The sequence below is a fragment of the Nipponia nippon genome, unplaced genomic scaffold (genome assembly GCF_047370975.1).
Source record: "Nipponia nippon isolate SJK-2023a ecotype South Korea unplaced genomic scaffold, ASM4737097v1 scaffold_11, whole genome shotgun sequence".
In the NCBI taxonomy this organism is placed as follows: Eukaryota; Metazoa; Chordata; class Aves; order Pelecaniformes; family Threskiornithidae; genus Nipponia; species Nipponia nippon.
Window position 1 is genome coordinate 5,723,895 of NW_028262302.1, and position 16,375 is coordinate 5,740,269.

General features: G+C 55.1%; 1 protein-coding gene across 7 annotated transcripts in view; it reads right to left on the reverse strand.

Moving 5' to 3' along the window:
* LTBP2 (latent transforming growth factor beta binding protein 2) overlaps positions 1-16,375 on the reverse strand; it is a 96,522-nt gene that overhangs the window by 15,271 nt on the left and 64,876 nt on the right. For all 7 annotated transcript variants that reach the window (XM_087747304.1, XM_087747302.1, XM_087747307.1 and 4 more), the window contains 9 exons: positions 10,278-10,352; positions 6,198-6,320; positions 5,563-5,727; positions 4,497-4,727; positions 3,911-3,933; positions 2,384-2,423; positions 1,886-1,978; positions 691-816; positions 378-506 (listed from right to left, as the gene is read on the reverse strand). In XM_087747304.1, coding sequence (XP_087603430.1) covers positions 378-506; positions 691-816; positions 1,886-1,978; positions 2,384-2,423; positions 3,911-3,933; positions 4,497-4,727; positions 5,563-5,727; positions 6,198-6,320; positions 10,278-10,352 — 1,005 coding nt within the window. The remainder of the gene's footprint in view (positions 1-377; positions 507-690; positions 817-1,885; positions 1,979-2,383; positions 2,424-3,910; positions 3,934-4,496; positions 4,728-5,562; positions 5,728-6,197; positions 6,321-10,277; positions 10,353-16,375) is intronic.

Genomic DNA, 16,375 nt, shown 5'->3' on the forward strand with positions numbered 1-16,375 from the left:
TGCTCCACCTGCAGCAGGCTCGGCCCAGGGGACCCGTGCCGGGGCTGTCCTCCATCCCCCATCTGTCCTAGCACCCCCCTTGCCATGAAGCAGTGATCAGGGCTGGCATCACAGGCTCCTGCCCAGATCATCATGGGCAAGGTCCTGTCCCTGAGTGAGCAGGAGAGGGTGATCCCCATGGATCAGGCTGTCCGTGGGCAGGCCTGCGGGGAGGGAGGGTATGCAGATGTGCATGTGTGTGTGCAGGTGCGTGTACACTGTGTGCATGAGTGCATGTGTGTGTGTGTGTGTGTGCATGTGCATGAGAGAGTGCGAGGGCAGGAGACTGGGGAGACCCTGGGGAGGTGGCAGCCCTGTGGCAGGCAGACACCACTTACCCTCACAGCTCTGCTTGCCCTCCAAGACAGCCAGGGTGTATCCAGAGTAGCAGAGGCACAAATAAGAGCCCACACTATTGATGCAGCGCCCTTTTCCAGCACAAGGATCTTTCAGGCACTCATCTTCATCTGTGCCCAGGCAAGGAAGGAAGACAGGCAGTTACCACCCGCAGCTGCCTGCCAGCCCCTTGCCAGCCCTGTGGTGCAGCAGGTGGGCAGGGCTCAGCAGAAGCTGCCAGAAAACCTTCCCCCAGGAGCCGGAAGGATCGAATGGTCCATCGAGGCCTGGCAGGCAGAGGAGGTGCCAACCTACCGATGCAGCGGCGACGGCTGGGGTTCAACGTGTAGCCAGGGTGGCACAAGCAGCGGTATCCCTCCACGGTGAGCATGCAAGCACCGGCTCCGCAGGAGAAGGGTGAAGAGGCACAGCTGCTGACCCCTGTGAGGAGAGAGCACGGGGTTGGGGACAGCACCAAAAGGGTGCAGAGAGTCTAGCGTCTGCCTTGTGTCCCCAGCACCATGCTGGGGAAGCTGCTTTTTCCCTTCTTGGAGAGCGATGCTGAGCCTGCTCCTCTACATTTTCAGGCAGCCTGCACCCATAGGGCTGCAAGGAGTACACGGCAGACCCTGCCACCTCCTCCAGCCTGAGCCCAGCTGGGATGCCCCAGTCCCCTGCACTGTTCACCTGCGTGCTGGCCCCACAAAAGGATGGTGAGGAAGCCTGCCAGCCCCATGCCTCGGAGCAGGGCTGGCAGCAGAGCCTGGCATCTGTGAGGTGGCTCCTTTTGGGGTGACAGCAGGGCTCCCCCCCCCCCCACCCCCACTAAACGGGGTGCAGGCAGCAGTAGGGGAGCAGCGGGGCACCACACACCCCTCAGCACTGAGCTGGCTGGGGGGGGCCAGCCCAACCCTAAACAAAAGGCTATTGAGGAAGACGCATTCCTCAGCAAGGTGCCTCAGCCAGGCCTGCTCCCCAAGGTGCTCCAGCCCCCGGCGGAGGGCAGGGGCCGCGCTCCCAGACACTTGAGCAACCCTGGAACAAGAGCGCCCTTGTTTCTGGCGCAGTAAACAAGCCGCCCCGGGAGCCACATGCCTCCCCTTGTGCTCCCCCTTCCCGATGAGTCAGCTCACGCCGCGGGGGGAACGGGGCCAAAGCCACCGGAGCGGGCGCGTGATCCCCCTCGCCTGGCAGCCACTGCTGCACTGAGCAAGTGAGCCGCAGGTGGGGAAGGACCCAGAAAGCCAAACACTTTGCTCCCCTTACGGCATCGCTCTCATGCCTCCCCATGGCCAGCCAGCTTTCCCTGGCTGGCAGCAGCCGGGACCAGGCTGGGACAACACCCCAGGGTGGTAGGGCAGGGACTTTTCTTTGGGAAGTCAAAGGGGACATGTGGGAAGACAAGCAGGCTGGGGAAGGGAGAGAGCCCCTGGGCAGAGCTCAGGGCATAATTTCCCCATAGTCCCAGGCAGAGAGAGGAGGGAAGTCCCCGAGAGTGGTGGACATGCACCTGAGCCCTGCGCTGGCATCTGTGTTGGAGCAGCAGCATCCCAGGTGGTGGTGCGGCCAGGCTGGGGAGAGCCACGCCAGGACTCCTCTTCCTCTGTTGAGGACAAAGAAGAGAGGTGAGGTCCAGTGCCCGATCCCAGGCAGAGGTGCCCGCCCACCCACCACACCTGTGCTGGGTGTCCCTGCATCTACAGCCCTGAGAGAGCACATGGGAAGGGGCCACAGGGTGGCTGCAGCAACTTCATCATTTTGTTATTTAACACAGCCTCCTCCACCTCGCTGGAGATCCACCACCTCCCCACATCCCTACAGCCCCACATCAGCCAACTCAGCGTGGCAGGGGTCCCCCGTGCCGCCCTGCAGCCAGCCCAGCCAGGAGCCTGTCCTGCCGAGCACCAGGGGGCTGACGTGCAGAGGAGGCAGCTCCCAGCCTCCCCGTTCTCCTCCCTCCTCACTGCCCATCCTCTTCAACCATCCCCACGACTACCCTGGCACTCACCTCTGCGCGGGACAGGCTCTGCGGTGGCATCAGCAGCGCCCTGAGGGACAGAAACATAGGACTGCCTCTATCCACGTGCACGTAGCTGGGATGCAGCATCCCTGAGACATATTGCCACCCACCTCCTGGCTCCTCTTGCTCCCCAAGACACTGTCCTGGCAGGAGAAGCTGCCACGGCTGGGTGCAGCTGGCAGGGGCGCTCTGTCCTGAGCACATTGTCCTGAGTAAAACACAGCTCCTGGCTGTGCCCGGGGGGCTGCCCACAGAGAGGCCATGCCAGCACGCTGTGCAGGTGAGACCCAGGGTACTGCTACCAGGCAGGCACCTCTGCAAGGTGGCCGGGAAGGGCATCCGGGCACGGTAAATGCTGCTACTGTCACTGGTGGCTCTGAAGGGCTGAGGACGGCCACTGCTTTGACCTGCCTCAAGAGTGCTACCTACTAGAAGGGTGCTTGGTGCTAGACGCTCTTTCTCCGCATCCCCTCCTGGCAAACCCATGGCTGCCAAAGGAGATGTCGGAGCACAACCTGGGTCTCTGGTCTGAGGATCTTTCTGCAATGGATGAAGAAAATAGGCGGCTGAGCAACATAAGTTCCAGACTAGCTCTGCTTCAAGTTTGGAAGCTTTGGTTCAAATTTCTGCCATCTTGAGATTTCTCATGTGTCCTTGGGGAAGTCACTTCATGTCTATGAAGCAGGGATGATGGCAGTGCTGTCCCCTCTCTCAGAGGGGCTGTAAGTACATTCTGAGGGCTGCGCTGCTATAGCAAGGGGGCACAGAGGTGCTCAGGAGAGATATGGCCCAACCTCTACTGACAGCAGGGATCAAGAGATGCACATTTTTCAAGTGAGACTCATAATAAAGAAACCCAGACCTGGGAAAGCCTGGCAGAGAATCGGTCCCCAGGCTGCTCCTGTCAGACAGGGTGAATTCACACAGCCAGTGTGGGAGACCCCTGCCCCGACTGCTCCAGTGGAGTTTCTGCTGCACCCACAAATGCATGGGGAGACCTGTCTGTGAGCTGGGCTTGAACACAACACTGGGCTCTGTGAGAGGAGCACTCCCCAAGCTGACCGCAGCAGTTCCCCTTCCCCTGCTGCCTATCAGCCCTACAGCCAGGCCAGGCTGATAGCAGGGAGTGAGCGCCCACACCTCAGCCAGCTCTGGCCTCAGATTGGACTGCTACCCCAACCCAGCAAATGCCAGTTGGAGTCAGCGCTGACCATGAACTAGTTGACCATGAACTAGTGCAGCAGAGCCCTCAGCTCCCATTGGTTTGAGCTAATGGCCTTTTAACAAGGGCTCAGTGGGCACCGTGGCACAGTGCCTTCAGCCATGGCAACTCAGCCAGGGTGACAGGGTTTGCAGTTCATACACTGTTCCCTCCAGCACCAGCTACGTGCTGTCTTTAGTGCTCTCTGTGACCACATTTCACACCTCCCTGCCACCTATTTGTATGACATCCCCCTCCCTGCCCATCAAGCTACCATGGATGCACCCAGATGTATCAAGACAAACCTTACTCACCTGTGCAGCAGGAGAAACTTCACCTAGAAAGTGAAATAGTGCATGGTGAGTAGAGACAAGGCAAGCAGGCATCCTCCCCAAACCCTGGCTGCCCTAACTTCACTCCATCTCTAAGACATGGCCGCTCAGTCCTTCATGCTCCTCCACAAGAGCTTGTTCCCAAAGCCAACACACCTGGACTCCTCTCCTGGCACCGCACAGACCCCAGGAGCTCTGCTCCAGCAGGTGCTGGCACAAGCCGTTGGTCACACTTCCCTCCAGCTAGGCTGGACAAAAGCCCAAGGACTGCAGTGCCAGGGCTGCCACGCAGACCTGAGGTCCTGGTGGAAGCAGCCTGGCCAGCCAGCACCAACTGCAAAGATGAAGTCACAGGAACCTGAAACACTCAACCTTCTCTCCAAAGGCTTAAAGACGTGGTGTCTCATGCCCCAGGAACACTAGTAGGGCTGAAGAACATCTAGCATATTCATACAAATGTAGAAAGCCCTTATCAGCTAGAAGTCCATCCATGAGGGCATGGCAGGACCTGGGCATTTGCCCACCCTTGCTAGGATGGAGCAGCTTTAAGCAATAGACCCCACACTACCCTCTCCTGCTGAGGTGCCAGGGTGGGGGAATGCCTCCAGGACGCTCCCACGCAGGCTGTCCTGCAGTTGCTGTCTCCTTGCTGCCCAGTCCAACGTCCAGTTGCTGCTCTCCCCTTGCTCTTCCAAGCTGAGGGGCAGCTCTTCTGCCTCTGCCTTCCTCATCGACAGGCGGATATCAGAGCTGGAGTAGGTGTAGCCATGTCCTGCTGGGCAAATCTCCTTGAAGGCTTCTGCAAGGGAAAATCAAATCAAAGCTTTAGAGGGCAGAGGTTGGAAGGAAGAGGGTGGTGCAGGGATCACCTGGCTTACCGCACCCAGACATGATGGTGGGACAAGCGGAAGAAAGGAATGAAGATGGACAGGTAGGGATGTGAATGCAGGTACCAGTTTCTCCCATCCTATCATTTTCTGGAGATTTCTAGGAGTTAAATCCTTATAGAAACACATCTGGGCTGCAGTGGATGGATGCTTCGAGCAGAAGGATTCTGCTCACAGGGCAGGGTGGATTTCTAACAGGCACTGGCTGGTACTCCCAGACACCAAAAACTAAATCCCTCCCTTGGGTCAGTACTGCTAGGTAGGGATCATGCCACAGCAAGGTCCATGCTGAGCAAGGGAGCAGATAAAAGCAAACCCCTGGTATCTCGGCACTGAGTGCTTTGCACATCACTCAAGATGCTCTGCACAAACCACCTGAAGATTTTTCCCATCCCTGAGGACTTCAGTGCTTTCCCCTCCACCCTATCCCATGCTGAGATATGCCAAACTCATCCTCACCTGGCTTTCATCCAGCAGAAGATGTACGAGAGACAAAAGGGCTGTCGAGGAAACCCAGGCACAGACATGGCTGTGCTCTCCCTCTGGTACAGAGTGGTTTCCCATCAGGGATTTCTCTGTCTTCCCGTATTATCCAGGTCTGCTTCCTGGGCTGCTGCACCCATCTCACAGGCCAGCATTTGCACTGCTCAGCTCTGGGGACTGCAGCCATCTGTGTGGCAGCAAGTTCAGGCAAGCCCAAACCCCGGTCTAACCAGAGCAGGGAAAGCTGAAGTGGGAACGTCTCACCTGAGCCGGGCACGGGGCACTCCTCGCAGTTCTTCCCCCAGCCCTTGCCGACGCGGCTGCAGCAGCAGATCTGCTGGGTGATGCGGTGGGAGAGGGGGAAGGAGCACACACCTCCGGCTGCTGAGCGGTAACACAGCCCCTGCTCCATCGACACCGCTTTGTCCGCTGAAACACAACGGCAGGGTCAGTGCCAGAGGTCAAGCTCTGTGCTCTCCAAAGAGAGAATGGGGGACACTCGGTCTCTCCGCCTCGGGACTTTCTCTGCCTGCGCCTCCCAGCCTGTCCTGAGAGCTGCCCCATCCTCTCCCCAGAACAATCCCTGGCCTTCAGCCATCGGGCCATACCCCCAGCAGCACCAGCCCCAAGGAAATCCAGCTCCTGTGGGAGCTCTCTCAGCCCAGGAGGCTGTGTGCTCTCCTGCCGCACCACAGGCACATCCCCTCCAGGCTCTACAGGGGCCATGAGATGTCCACGGAGAAGAACAATGCATTAAGGGGGCCCATCCTGCACACAAGCACAGGACAGTGTAACTCAACCGCACTTGCAAGAGACGCGAAGCACGCTGCAGCCTCCACTCAGCCGTAGAGTCCTGCTCAGGCCCCTTCCCAGATGGAGGGGTTCCTTGGAGCACTTACAGATGCAATGGCTACGGGACGGGTCCAGCATGGTGCCAGGCTTGCAGGTGCAGCGGAAGCTGCCGCGGGTGTTCATACACTCAGCATCTTTGCACAGGCCCTGCATCAAGCACTCATTGATATCTGTGGACAGGAGAGAGCCTGGTGAGATATGAGGAAGCTAAGGGTGAATTGAACCCCCTACCCAGTGCCTCCCATTCAGGTGCCACAGACCGAGGGGGTCTCAGCCGGTCTGGTGTGTGGTGGGGACCTCCACGGGACAGCAGTCCCCCACATCTGCAGCACGGAGCTTGCTCACTGCAGCTGCAGGGATGGCTTTGTGGAAAACAGATGTGGCCCCCACAGTGAGCCACCCTGGCAGGGTCACTCTTACGGGCATCGCAGTTGTCATTTGCAAGCCTGGACTGGTGAGTCCTGTCCTTTCACCCGATCCCTGGTCTTGCTTGTATGGAGCCGTCATCCACAGAGGATCCTTGCTGAGAAACTCAGTGCCAAACGCACAGAGGGCAGTGACTGATCCCCTCCAGAGGCGGAGGGATGGTGGGCCAGGCTGTGGCTCACCGCTGTAGTGTCTTCTAGGAACAGGTTGAGCAAGTGGGAGGTCGCCAAGCTCAAGCCCTGCCTCTGCCCCTGACTCAGCACGCACCAGATGCAGTCTTCGGGGGGGGGGAGCTGGGCTTATCCCAGGAAAACACCATCATGCTCACCCATCTCGGCTGCAGGAAAGCCTTTCCTACAGCCCCACATAGGAATGTATGAGCTAAGTGGGAGAAGACAGGGATTGGTAAAAAGATGCATAAGGGGGAGCTGAGGGCAGCTTTCATGGTGGAGAGTGAGGAGGAAGCCCTCCTCATGGTTGATGTAGCTTTATATCTTCACTAAAGAGCTTGGCCCAGAAAAGTCAGCATGCTGATGAAATGTGCTGTGTCAGGAGGCACAAGCAGCGCAGGAAGAGTTGGATGGGAGCACAGAGTGGCAGTAGTGGGATGAACATCAGCACCACCCCAGGACAAATCACAGGAACACATACTACAAGCTAAGAGGTGGGAGGAGGCAGCGAGAGGGACCTGGGCACGCTCACTGCTCACAGGACAGCTGTGAGCTGCCAAGACCAAGAAATGCCAACGTGATGCTAGGCAGCATCATGCCAAACACTTCCGAAAGACATGGGGCAGTCCCAGTGCCAGTGTACAAGGCCCTGGTGGGACCTCAGGTGCCCTGAGAGCCCCCAGCGGTGCTCTAGAGACTGTCTCAAGGTGGAAGAGGTGCAGAGGTGGGCTGCTGGGATGCTTGGAGGAATGGAGATAGTGGAGGAGCCTGACTGAGAGCAGCTAGGCTCAGGAACGGCTTTCCCAGCAGTACCTTATTCCTCAGAGCTGAAGCATCACTGCTTGGTGGGAGTGAGGGTGTCACGCAGCCAGCTGTAACAGCTGGAGTTCAGACTTAATCACCTGAGATGTCTTCTCCAGTCCTGTGCTCTTAAATTCCCCCATTTGCCTCACTGGCTGCCCCATACATGGTTGAGACACACACGGGCCATCGAGACCAGGCCATGATGTTCAGTCAATTGGAAGTACCAATGCTACAGGGATGCGCAGCAGGCCAGGGAGGAGTAGGGTTTGGCTGCATAATGTAATGGTTTCCTGCTCCGAACCAAGCACAGGACAGAGTTCATGAGAACAACCAGTGGCCAGACCCCAAATGTGCTGGGAACCCAACTCAGAGAAGAGGCTTGGGCTCTCCAGAGGAGCCTTGGGGCTCATCCCTGTCACTCCCCGGCATGGTCGGAGCGCCGTGTCATTCCAGCACACCAAGTGGACGAAGTGTTTGGCCTCCACATAAGCAAAGGGATTGAAGGGATTAGAGTAATGAGAGCACAAAACAAACAAGCACCAAGGGCTGGACTTTATGAGCTTAATTTAAAACAGGGCCACGTCCCGGCTTCAGTCCAACCCCCTCTAGTCCACTGGCAGCAGAGGACCCACCCGCAGTGGAAATCCCCACAGGGAACAGAAGCAGGCAGGCGCACTCGGGGCCCATGCCCTCCTGCCCCTGCAGCATGCCAGTGACGGGGCTAGCCCACAAGAAGAGGCCTCAGGGACCAAAAACCAATATCTGTATGCTGTCTCAGCTGCTCCTTCCAACCCCACACAAGCCTGCTGGTGCTTCTCAGAAATGGACATGCTGGGTCAGGCAGCCTGTGGTGGAAAGGTGCAGGTTGGTTTACCATGGTGCTTGGTGAGCAGAAAAGACCTGAGTCAGCAACAGACACCAAGGATATACAGACACCAAGGTGCCAGTGTGTGTCCTGTGCAGTGACCCCTGTGCATGCAGACCTTCCTACTGCTGTCTCCAGGCACCCCAGCCTGCAGCCTCCAAGACAATCTTTGCCTCATGTCTAGCAACCACCTTATCCCTTCCAGTGCCATCCTTCTTGCTCATCCCAACAGCACTGGGAGGTTTCCTGAATGGGTCTGCCAGGCACTCTCAACTCAGAATCATTGCAGCCTTGTTCCTGGTCAACAAGATGCAGGAAAGGCAGGGAGATCTTGCAGAGATAAGCCATTTGTTCCTCTGCTGGAAGGCACCAGAGACAACCCTTTCTGTCCATACAGGACAGAGGAAAGTGGGCTCTTGCCAGGGCCCCCCTCCAGTCACTCATCTGTGCTTTGACAACAGCCTGCAAAGCCAGAGCTCAGTTTCTTCCCAGCTCAGCTCCTCTCCTACAGCCAATGACCTCAGGAACCATCAGCTGCTGTCCAGCCCCTTGGCTCCCCTCCTACCTGGGCTGGCAAGAGAAGGCCCCGTGTAGCCTCTCCCACAGTCTATCAGCCAAATTGCTCACTCTGGACCCTAAGTGAGGTGCTGGGCTTCCTGACACACGTCCCGCTGCAACAGCAGAGATGGGAAAAGCGCCTCAAGGCAGCAGACGATCTGCAGAACAGTACTTCTCCAGCCCGGCTTACGGAGCACACAGAAGCACAAATCTCTGGTCCACGGTTCATGCGCAAAAACATCTTCCTAGCCAACTCCACATTGCCATCTCCCTCTGCTCCTCAGAACGCTGAGCCTCTCCCTGCTCCAGAGGGGTCACAAATCCAGAGCAGGCACCACAGGTCTCTGCTCACTGACATGAGTCCCTCAGCTGCTCTGCTCCTCTGACTCCGGTTTAATGTCTCAGGGTAGCTCCTTATACCCACAGCGCTGTCTGTGGCCACATAAGGGATGAAATCTGAACACCAAGGAGCATAGAAGTTGTTGCCTTGTTGAAAGTTCTCCCCCAGGACAACGTGGGGCGGTTGAATCATTAATTAAGTAAGCATGGTGGAAAGTCCCAGCTAAAAGGGATGAATCATTGGATTGCCAGCCCTGGGTTTGCATGGCTGAGGCCCAGGCTCCCTGCTGCATCTTCGAGATGACACCTCTCAGCTTATCATGAATCACGAGAAGGGAACCACAAAATTCCACTTCAGTCAGAGCACGGAAAAACACAAGCCCTACGGGACAAGACATGCCAAACAAACATGAACCGGAGAGAAAAGCGGAGAGATGGTGCCTTCCTCATACAGAGCTGAGGGACTGCGGGAGTGAGAAATGGACAGACCCCAGCAGCGTGGGGCAGGCAAGGCAGCCTGTCAGCACGGGCAAGCAGCACGCCTGGAACAGAAGGACTCACTTTTATGGCACTTTCCCACTTGAAAATGAACAATGGAACAAGCCGACAACCTTCCCAAATGTTTTCAGGCAACAGAATTTCTGTTGCTTCACATGACGGGAGAAGTGTTTTTACACTCACACATAGCAGAGCAGCAACATAGGTCCTTACTGTGTCAGTAGGACTTAGTAGGTGAGTTTTCTTATGCTGGCCCAACTATGCGCTGACTGCGCTTATCAGCTGAGTCAGGTAGTCCAGTGTTACCTGTTTTTTTTCATGCTTGATGAAAGCACAGGGATTTTTATGTCACGTTCTTTGTAGATCTATATCAGGGAGTTAGATAACTGTATTTTACTTATGAAGATAATTACAGCTCTGACAGTGGATGTGGGAAGGAGAGAGAGATATGAAAGCAGCATCCTTACCTTGGCAGTGGCTCCGGTTCAGCCTCTTGTATCCTTGGGGACACTCCACCTGCCCGTTCTCAATCACAGGGTGTGCTGGGAAGAAAGCAAACAGTGTGGGACGCTGGCAGTAGAGCCAGCCACCAGCGTCCTACCTTCTCTCTGCCCTCCTTGCGGAGGGGAAAGGGTCCCTAGGTCTGCCTTGGATGGGCCTCCAGTGACTCCCAGGGCAGAGGGAAAGGTGGAAGCAGCCACATTTCCCAAGCGGTGTTTTCTGCTGCTTGGCAGGTGCCCAAAATGGTGGCCTAGAGGTGCTGCCCGTGCTTCATATCTATCACTGTGTCACCTCAGCTGCTCCCAGGCCTGCCTGGATAGCCCGGTGGCACATGACAAGGGGGATCAGAGTGAAAGGAATAACAGGTCCTTGACAAGATGCTGAAATAGCAGCCCAGGGACTGTTTATTACATTTTCCCACTTTTTTATAGCATGTGATTTCCTGCCCTTATCACTGTCATCAAAGCAAATTTCAAATTGCTGCTTAAAATAGTTTTGTGGGTTTCAAAAGGGCCTATAACCTGCATAACTAAATCTCTCCAAATTTTATAAAGGCAAGTAAAATGTGGCCCATAAATTCCAAGGAGGTCAAATTTAGGCACCATATTTTGGAGCAAGGGAAAGGGAATTCGGGAGGTGATGGGTTGGGAGTGAGTAAGCACGGGGTGGGGTAGGAAGAAGGGTGCTTTGCCTAAGGATGGGATTTTCCCAGGGTGGGGTTTCTTTTTCATTTTCTGGACCATACTCTTGGAAACAAGAAGTGCATGTAACAGCTAAGTGACTGTCCAGCCGTATTCCCACCACTCGAATTCCTCCTGCCTGGCATCAGTAGCTCACACCCTGGTGTCATATGTGGAAAGCCCTCCATGGCAATAGCCATATCAAGGATCTGGCAGATTCCTAACGCATTGCAGCTTTCAAGAACCAGGGACAAATTGAGACCATCCTTGTGGCAGGAGATGGTCGGAAAGAGCCTGCAAAGGTTAAGAACACAAACAATGCGCTGAAGGCAGAGAACAGGTGTGTCCATAACTCTTTGTCCTGGACACTTTGACCCTATAATGCAGTTTAAAGCCATTCTAGGACACTTCTTGAAAGGCAAAAGTTAGGGACCAGCCTCCTAGGATAAAGGCACTTGGGAAATAAAAGATGGGAGAACAACAAGCCATTCACCAGACTGTACCAGGAAGGAGAATAGAAAGCCTGGTTTCCCCAGGTGTATTAAATGAAGCTACAAGGTCTTCTGGGTGCAGAGAGATCCTCCGTGGCTGGATGAATGACTAAGACGAAAAATCTATTCACTCCCTTCAACAGTTCAGTCATGAACTGTAAGCAGGAGGTACTTACAAATATCTAGATGTTAGGGGTGAGGGGGTTGCTGGTGATACTGGGAATCACTGGGTACATTTCCAACCTTCTGGGAAGAGAAAAACAACCTCTGGCTCATGGGCTTCAGGCTCTGCGTCCCGGTGGGATTCCAGGTCCTCCCACACCGCAGCCTGTGGGCTCGGGGCTGCCGACAGGCATTAACTGTGCTTGGAAGCATCTGTCAGCCTCAGCACGATGTGATAACAGACGCTCAAATGAAGCAGTATCGTTATGTGCGAGCTCTCCGACAGAGAGCCAAGCATGCTGGAGATCAAACAGCGATGACATGTGTCAGAGCCCTGCTCCCTCTCTGAAAAGCCCTTGCGGAGAAACAGATCCTGCAGCATCCCTCCACCAGATGCTGCTGGGGAGAGGGCAAGAAGATACCAGTGATGGGGGGTAAGCATGCAGGTCTCGTGCCACCTCAGCACTCGTATGACTCCAGTCTGCAGAAACCTGCAGCTCGTTACTGCAGCAAATCACTCGTGAGGCTGCAGACAAATGTCTTAATTTTGCAAAGAAACTCTTGTTCCCTGGGAAGAATAACTGTAATGTAATGTGAGCAGATCTCTGTACCAAGGGGAACCAAGACAGTTTCTGAAGTACTGGATGGAAGCTGCTCTCTTTCTGCCAGGACCTGGCTGCAAAGGAAGACAGCGTGTGGCTGCAGGAGGATGTAAGCTATTAACTCTCAGCTTTGTACTTGGTTACTCGAGCAGAGGACCATTTCCTTCCATGAGCTCTGATGTTGCTGAACTATAGCAGAGACGGCCAAAAACCCCTGAAAAACCAGCCTAGGACACCTAAGTTTCCTGCAAAGGGGATCAGCATCCACCCCTCTCCCATGCAGCTGGTAGGAGTGGGAGACCACTCCTCTAGAACCCAGCAATAGGGCAGCACCTGGGAAAAAGCCAATCTGATGATCAGAGAGGGCAGAAATTTGTCAGCACCCACAGCCAGAGGGGTCCCAGCCTCCTGTGTCTGTCTGTCTGTCTACACTCTCTCCAGGAAGGGGTGCTCTCGGAGCCTGAGGCTGGGGACGGAGCAGCTGAGCTGCATCTGTCAGGCAGAGGGATTTCAGGCTTGCTGTGGGTGTGATTTTGGAGCCTCATGTCCCGGGCACTTCAGCCCCGTGGGTGCTGCACCGAAGCGATGTGCTCACCAGGTACCTGCACACCAGAATTCCCCCTCAGCTCTCCTCATTGCTCCCTCCAGCTCTGCTTCATCCCATCGCCCGGTGCTGCTTTCTGCAAGCTCTGCAGGCACTGGGCATCCCTGGCAGGGCCAGGCTCTCACAGGGGACCATGCATGCAATAAGCTCACAGATCCAGAAAGGAGGAGGTGAGCACGAAGCAGCCACAGCCCAGGACTCTCACCAGCACCTTTGTCCCTAGCTAGAACAATACTTGAGCACAGCAGAATGAGACGGGAAATGAATGCACAGAAATCGGGCAGAGAGGTTTTGCAGCCTAGTAGGACAATCTTTAAGCAGCCAGGCACACTTCAGAAGTTGTCCACCACTTCCCAGGAGAAGAGGCTTTACCAAAGTGCCCTGGCTCCCCAAACGCTGTCTGAAGATGGGATGAAGAAGCTCAGGCTGATGGTGAAGTGGAAAGAAACCACTTCCAGTGGTGGTAGCCACAAGGGCTTGAGCAAGGCAAGGTTTGTACGGTGAGATAATACATTGCCTTAGGCCAGCCAATATCACATTGTTCAAAGGGGAAGAGGAAGCCTGCGGTCAGATGAGAAGTGAGGAAATGCTTGGCTGCTGAAAGCTAGCCCATTTCTTTCAACTCTTTCCATTTATCATACAAAAGGCATTATCTCTCTGAGAAACCAGCCCTTCTTTACTGTCTCAGACAGGCTCCCTGTGGCACATGGTGTAGCAGTGGCAGAACCAGCCCTCTCTGTAGCCTCCTTCCCATATTTCCAGGTTTTTTTTCCCTGTATCCTCCCTGATCTGATCACACGAGCAGACCAGGGGGTTGATTTGCAAGGGGCTTCCTGTGGCTGTTTCAATGCCTGCCGGCACAGCGCAGGGGAGCTTGTGGCTTGTGGAGCCGCTCGGCGTTTCTGATGACGACGGCTCCATGGGTGAGCTGCCACCCCTCTCACGGTGGGAGGTCTGTTTGGGGAGTGCTGCGGACGCCAAACCAGACATTACAAGATCCAACTTTCCAGTGAAATTCAGACTTTTCTCCAGGACAAAAAACTTGAAAAAACACAGGGAGCGGGAATAAAAACAAAACAATAGCCTTCAAAGACTTGTTTCTTAATGCAGTTAAAACTCATGGGCAGGAGAGAAAGCAGCCCAGGAAGATCTGCAGTGAGCACAACCGGTGGGTGCACAGCCCAGCCCACGCTCAGGCTGACTGCAGCCTGAAATAAGGGACAGCAGGCAGTGAAAAACCAGGACCTCGAAGATGCAGGTTTACTGCTGCAGCCAGAAAGTCCCCCAAACCCCTGCAGAAAGGTGAGACTTGTAGCTCCTGTGTGGTAGAGGAGAGGGTGTCCATCACTGGTATGGGCTTCTCCTGGAGCGCTGCTGGTTGCAGAGCTGTGTGGTCTCAGGGACAGGGAGGAGGTGGAAGAGTGTGACCCCCCCTCTGGGCAGATCACCTCACCTTGCCTTCAGAAAAAACTCTCCACTAGCAGTTTCCTTTATCCCCATGTGTCTGAGGAGGGCCAAGGCTTCAGGGAAACCAGTGTTCAAATCCACACCCTCCCTGGGGTCTGCGTCAACCTGCAGCTTGGGTCTTGTTTGGTTTAGTTTCTACGGATCATCTCTTGACCTTGTTCCAGCATGTTGTTCTCTACAGACCACTGTATACCCCAAAATAGTGTATGGTCTGGCAGGTAAGCAGGAGTAGCTCTGCCCAGCAGTGTGCCTGCTACTGTCCCTGCATCCTGAGCTTGCCAGGCAACAGGACATTGCTTCAGTGCAGCCTCCTCACCAGCACCGCTCAAATACCCTGCCGGTCCTGGGGCTTCCTCCCAGCCATGTCCAAGTGTCTCTACATCAGCTGCTTCCTCACCCTCTGATTCCCTTTTCCCTCTATCAGTCTTCAAGTTTTACCTTCCAGCTCCCGTATCCTCCTGCCTCTCCATTCTAGCTTTTCAGTGTGTGCTCCAGCACCTCCTCCGAGTACTAAAAGACCCAGAGGGGTCATTGGATGTCTCTATCTGATTTATCCTACCTTGCAGTGCAGCACATTTCATCCAGCTGTCTCCAGCCAGAGCTGAAGGACTGCAGCTGCACGACAGCGTGCAGGTGTCCTGCCACTCTCCAGGTCCCTGCCTCTGGCTCATGTCTTTCTTTCGTGGGTTGGGTGACAGCCTTTGCCCCAACAGCTCACAGAGCAAGGTCTCAGCTCTCCCCGTTCTCCCAGGGTTGTCCCTGAGGATGCCATCTTCAACTCTCACTTACATGAGCAACAGCAAACTCCCAGTGACTTCTACTATAGCCTGCTTGAATACCCATCTCTGTGCCCACTTCTCTGAAGGGGACTAACAATATACACCCTCCCAGCAGCAAACCAGACAGCCAAAAGCCTGAGCAGAGCCTAAGGAAACCTCTGAGACTCATGTAACACCCGCTACAGAGAGTCCTGGCCAGGTCAACCCCACCTCTACCTTAATTCTGAACTCAGCCTTTAACATAGTCTCCTTAGGATGCAGGCAAAGCATTCAAGTGCCTTAGCTTTTCTGATGCTGGGCAAAACACAAAAAATAGCAGGGATTGGTCACGGCAGGTTCGCTCGGACAGATGCCTGCCTCCGATTCTTCTTCTTCTCTGATGTCTTTCCGCACACAAACACGTACCAAACATGAAAGCTGCAGTCGACAGAGACATCCGGACGTATCCAGACTCTACTAACAATCAGTGTCTCGGGCAGACAGTCAATCCAAACAAGTTCTCCATTTGTCTAGCTCTTGCCTGGCTGCACTTCTGTACGTTTGTAAGTGTTTACACTGAACTAGCTTCTGCCATTTCTGTCTCTGGTTGCTGGAATTAAATTCCCAGTGCTGTCAAGTCTGCTCTGGTGCACGCTTCCCCAGGACACACGAGCGCAAAGAGAAGTTCTCTCCGAAGACCACAGTGCCAAGAAGAAAGCTGGAAACATCCACTGGACACGTTATCTCTGTGCACGAGACACCAGGTCACTGAACTATAGCCCAGTGACTTTGAGTGAGCACAACGCAGGCCAGCAAGACCAGGAGACAGAAGGGATGTGAGTGTAGGATGTGGTCTACAGTCAGGAACGATGCAGAGCGATGCCTGCACACCGGACAGGCATGGACCTGGGAGCCCTGGCAGAGGAGGTGTGGGGCAATGAGAGGTCACAGTGCTCGGTAGCTCTGTTACAGCAGTAAGATCATGGAGAAAGGACTGTTTCCCTGGCTCCACTCTGGGGTGGGATCTCTTGTCTGCGAAGACAGCACACCAGACAAAAGCATGCCAGCCACCTGGGCTTCTCACTGCACAAGAGCTGGGCTCTCTTAGGCTGCCTCCATTGAGGGTCTGCCTTACAGCTCCCTTCACTTGCACTGTGTGGTCTCCTGCATGTGGGGCTGGTTACCGGGCAGTCAATCAGAGGTAGCCGAAGGAGGAAGATACTTGCACACGATTAAAGAGGATGAAAACTGCCCTTTCAACTAGCCTGATTTCCTGCCAAAATCAACAAGAGCCATTTGG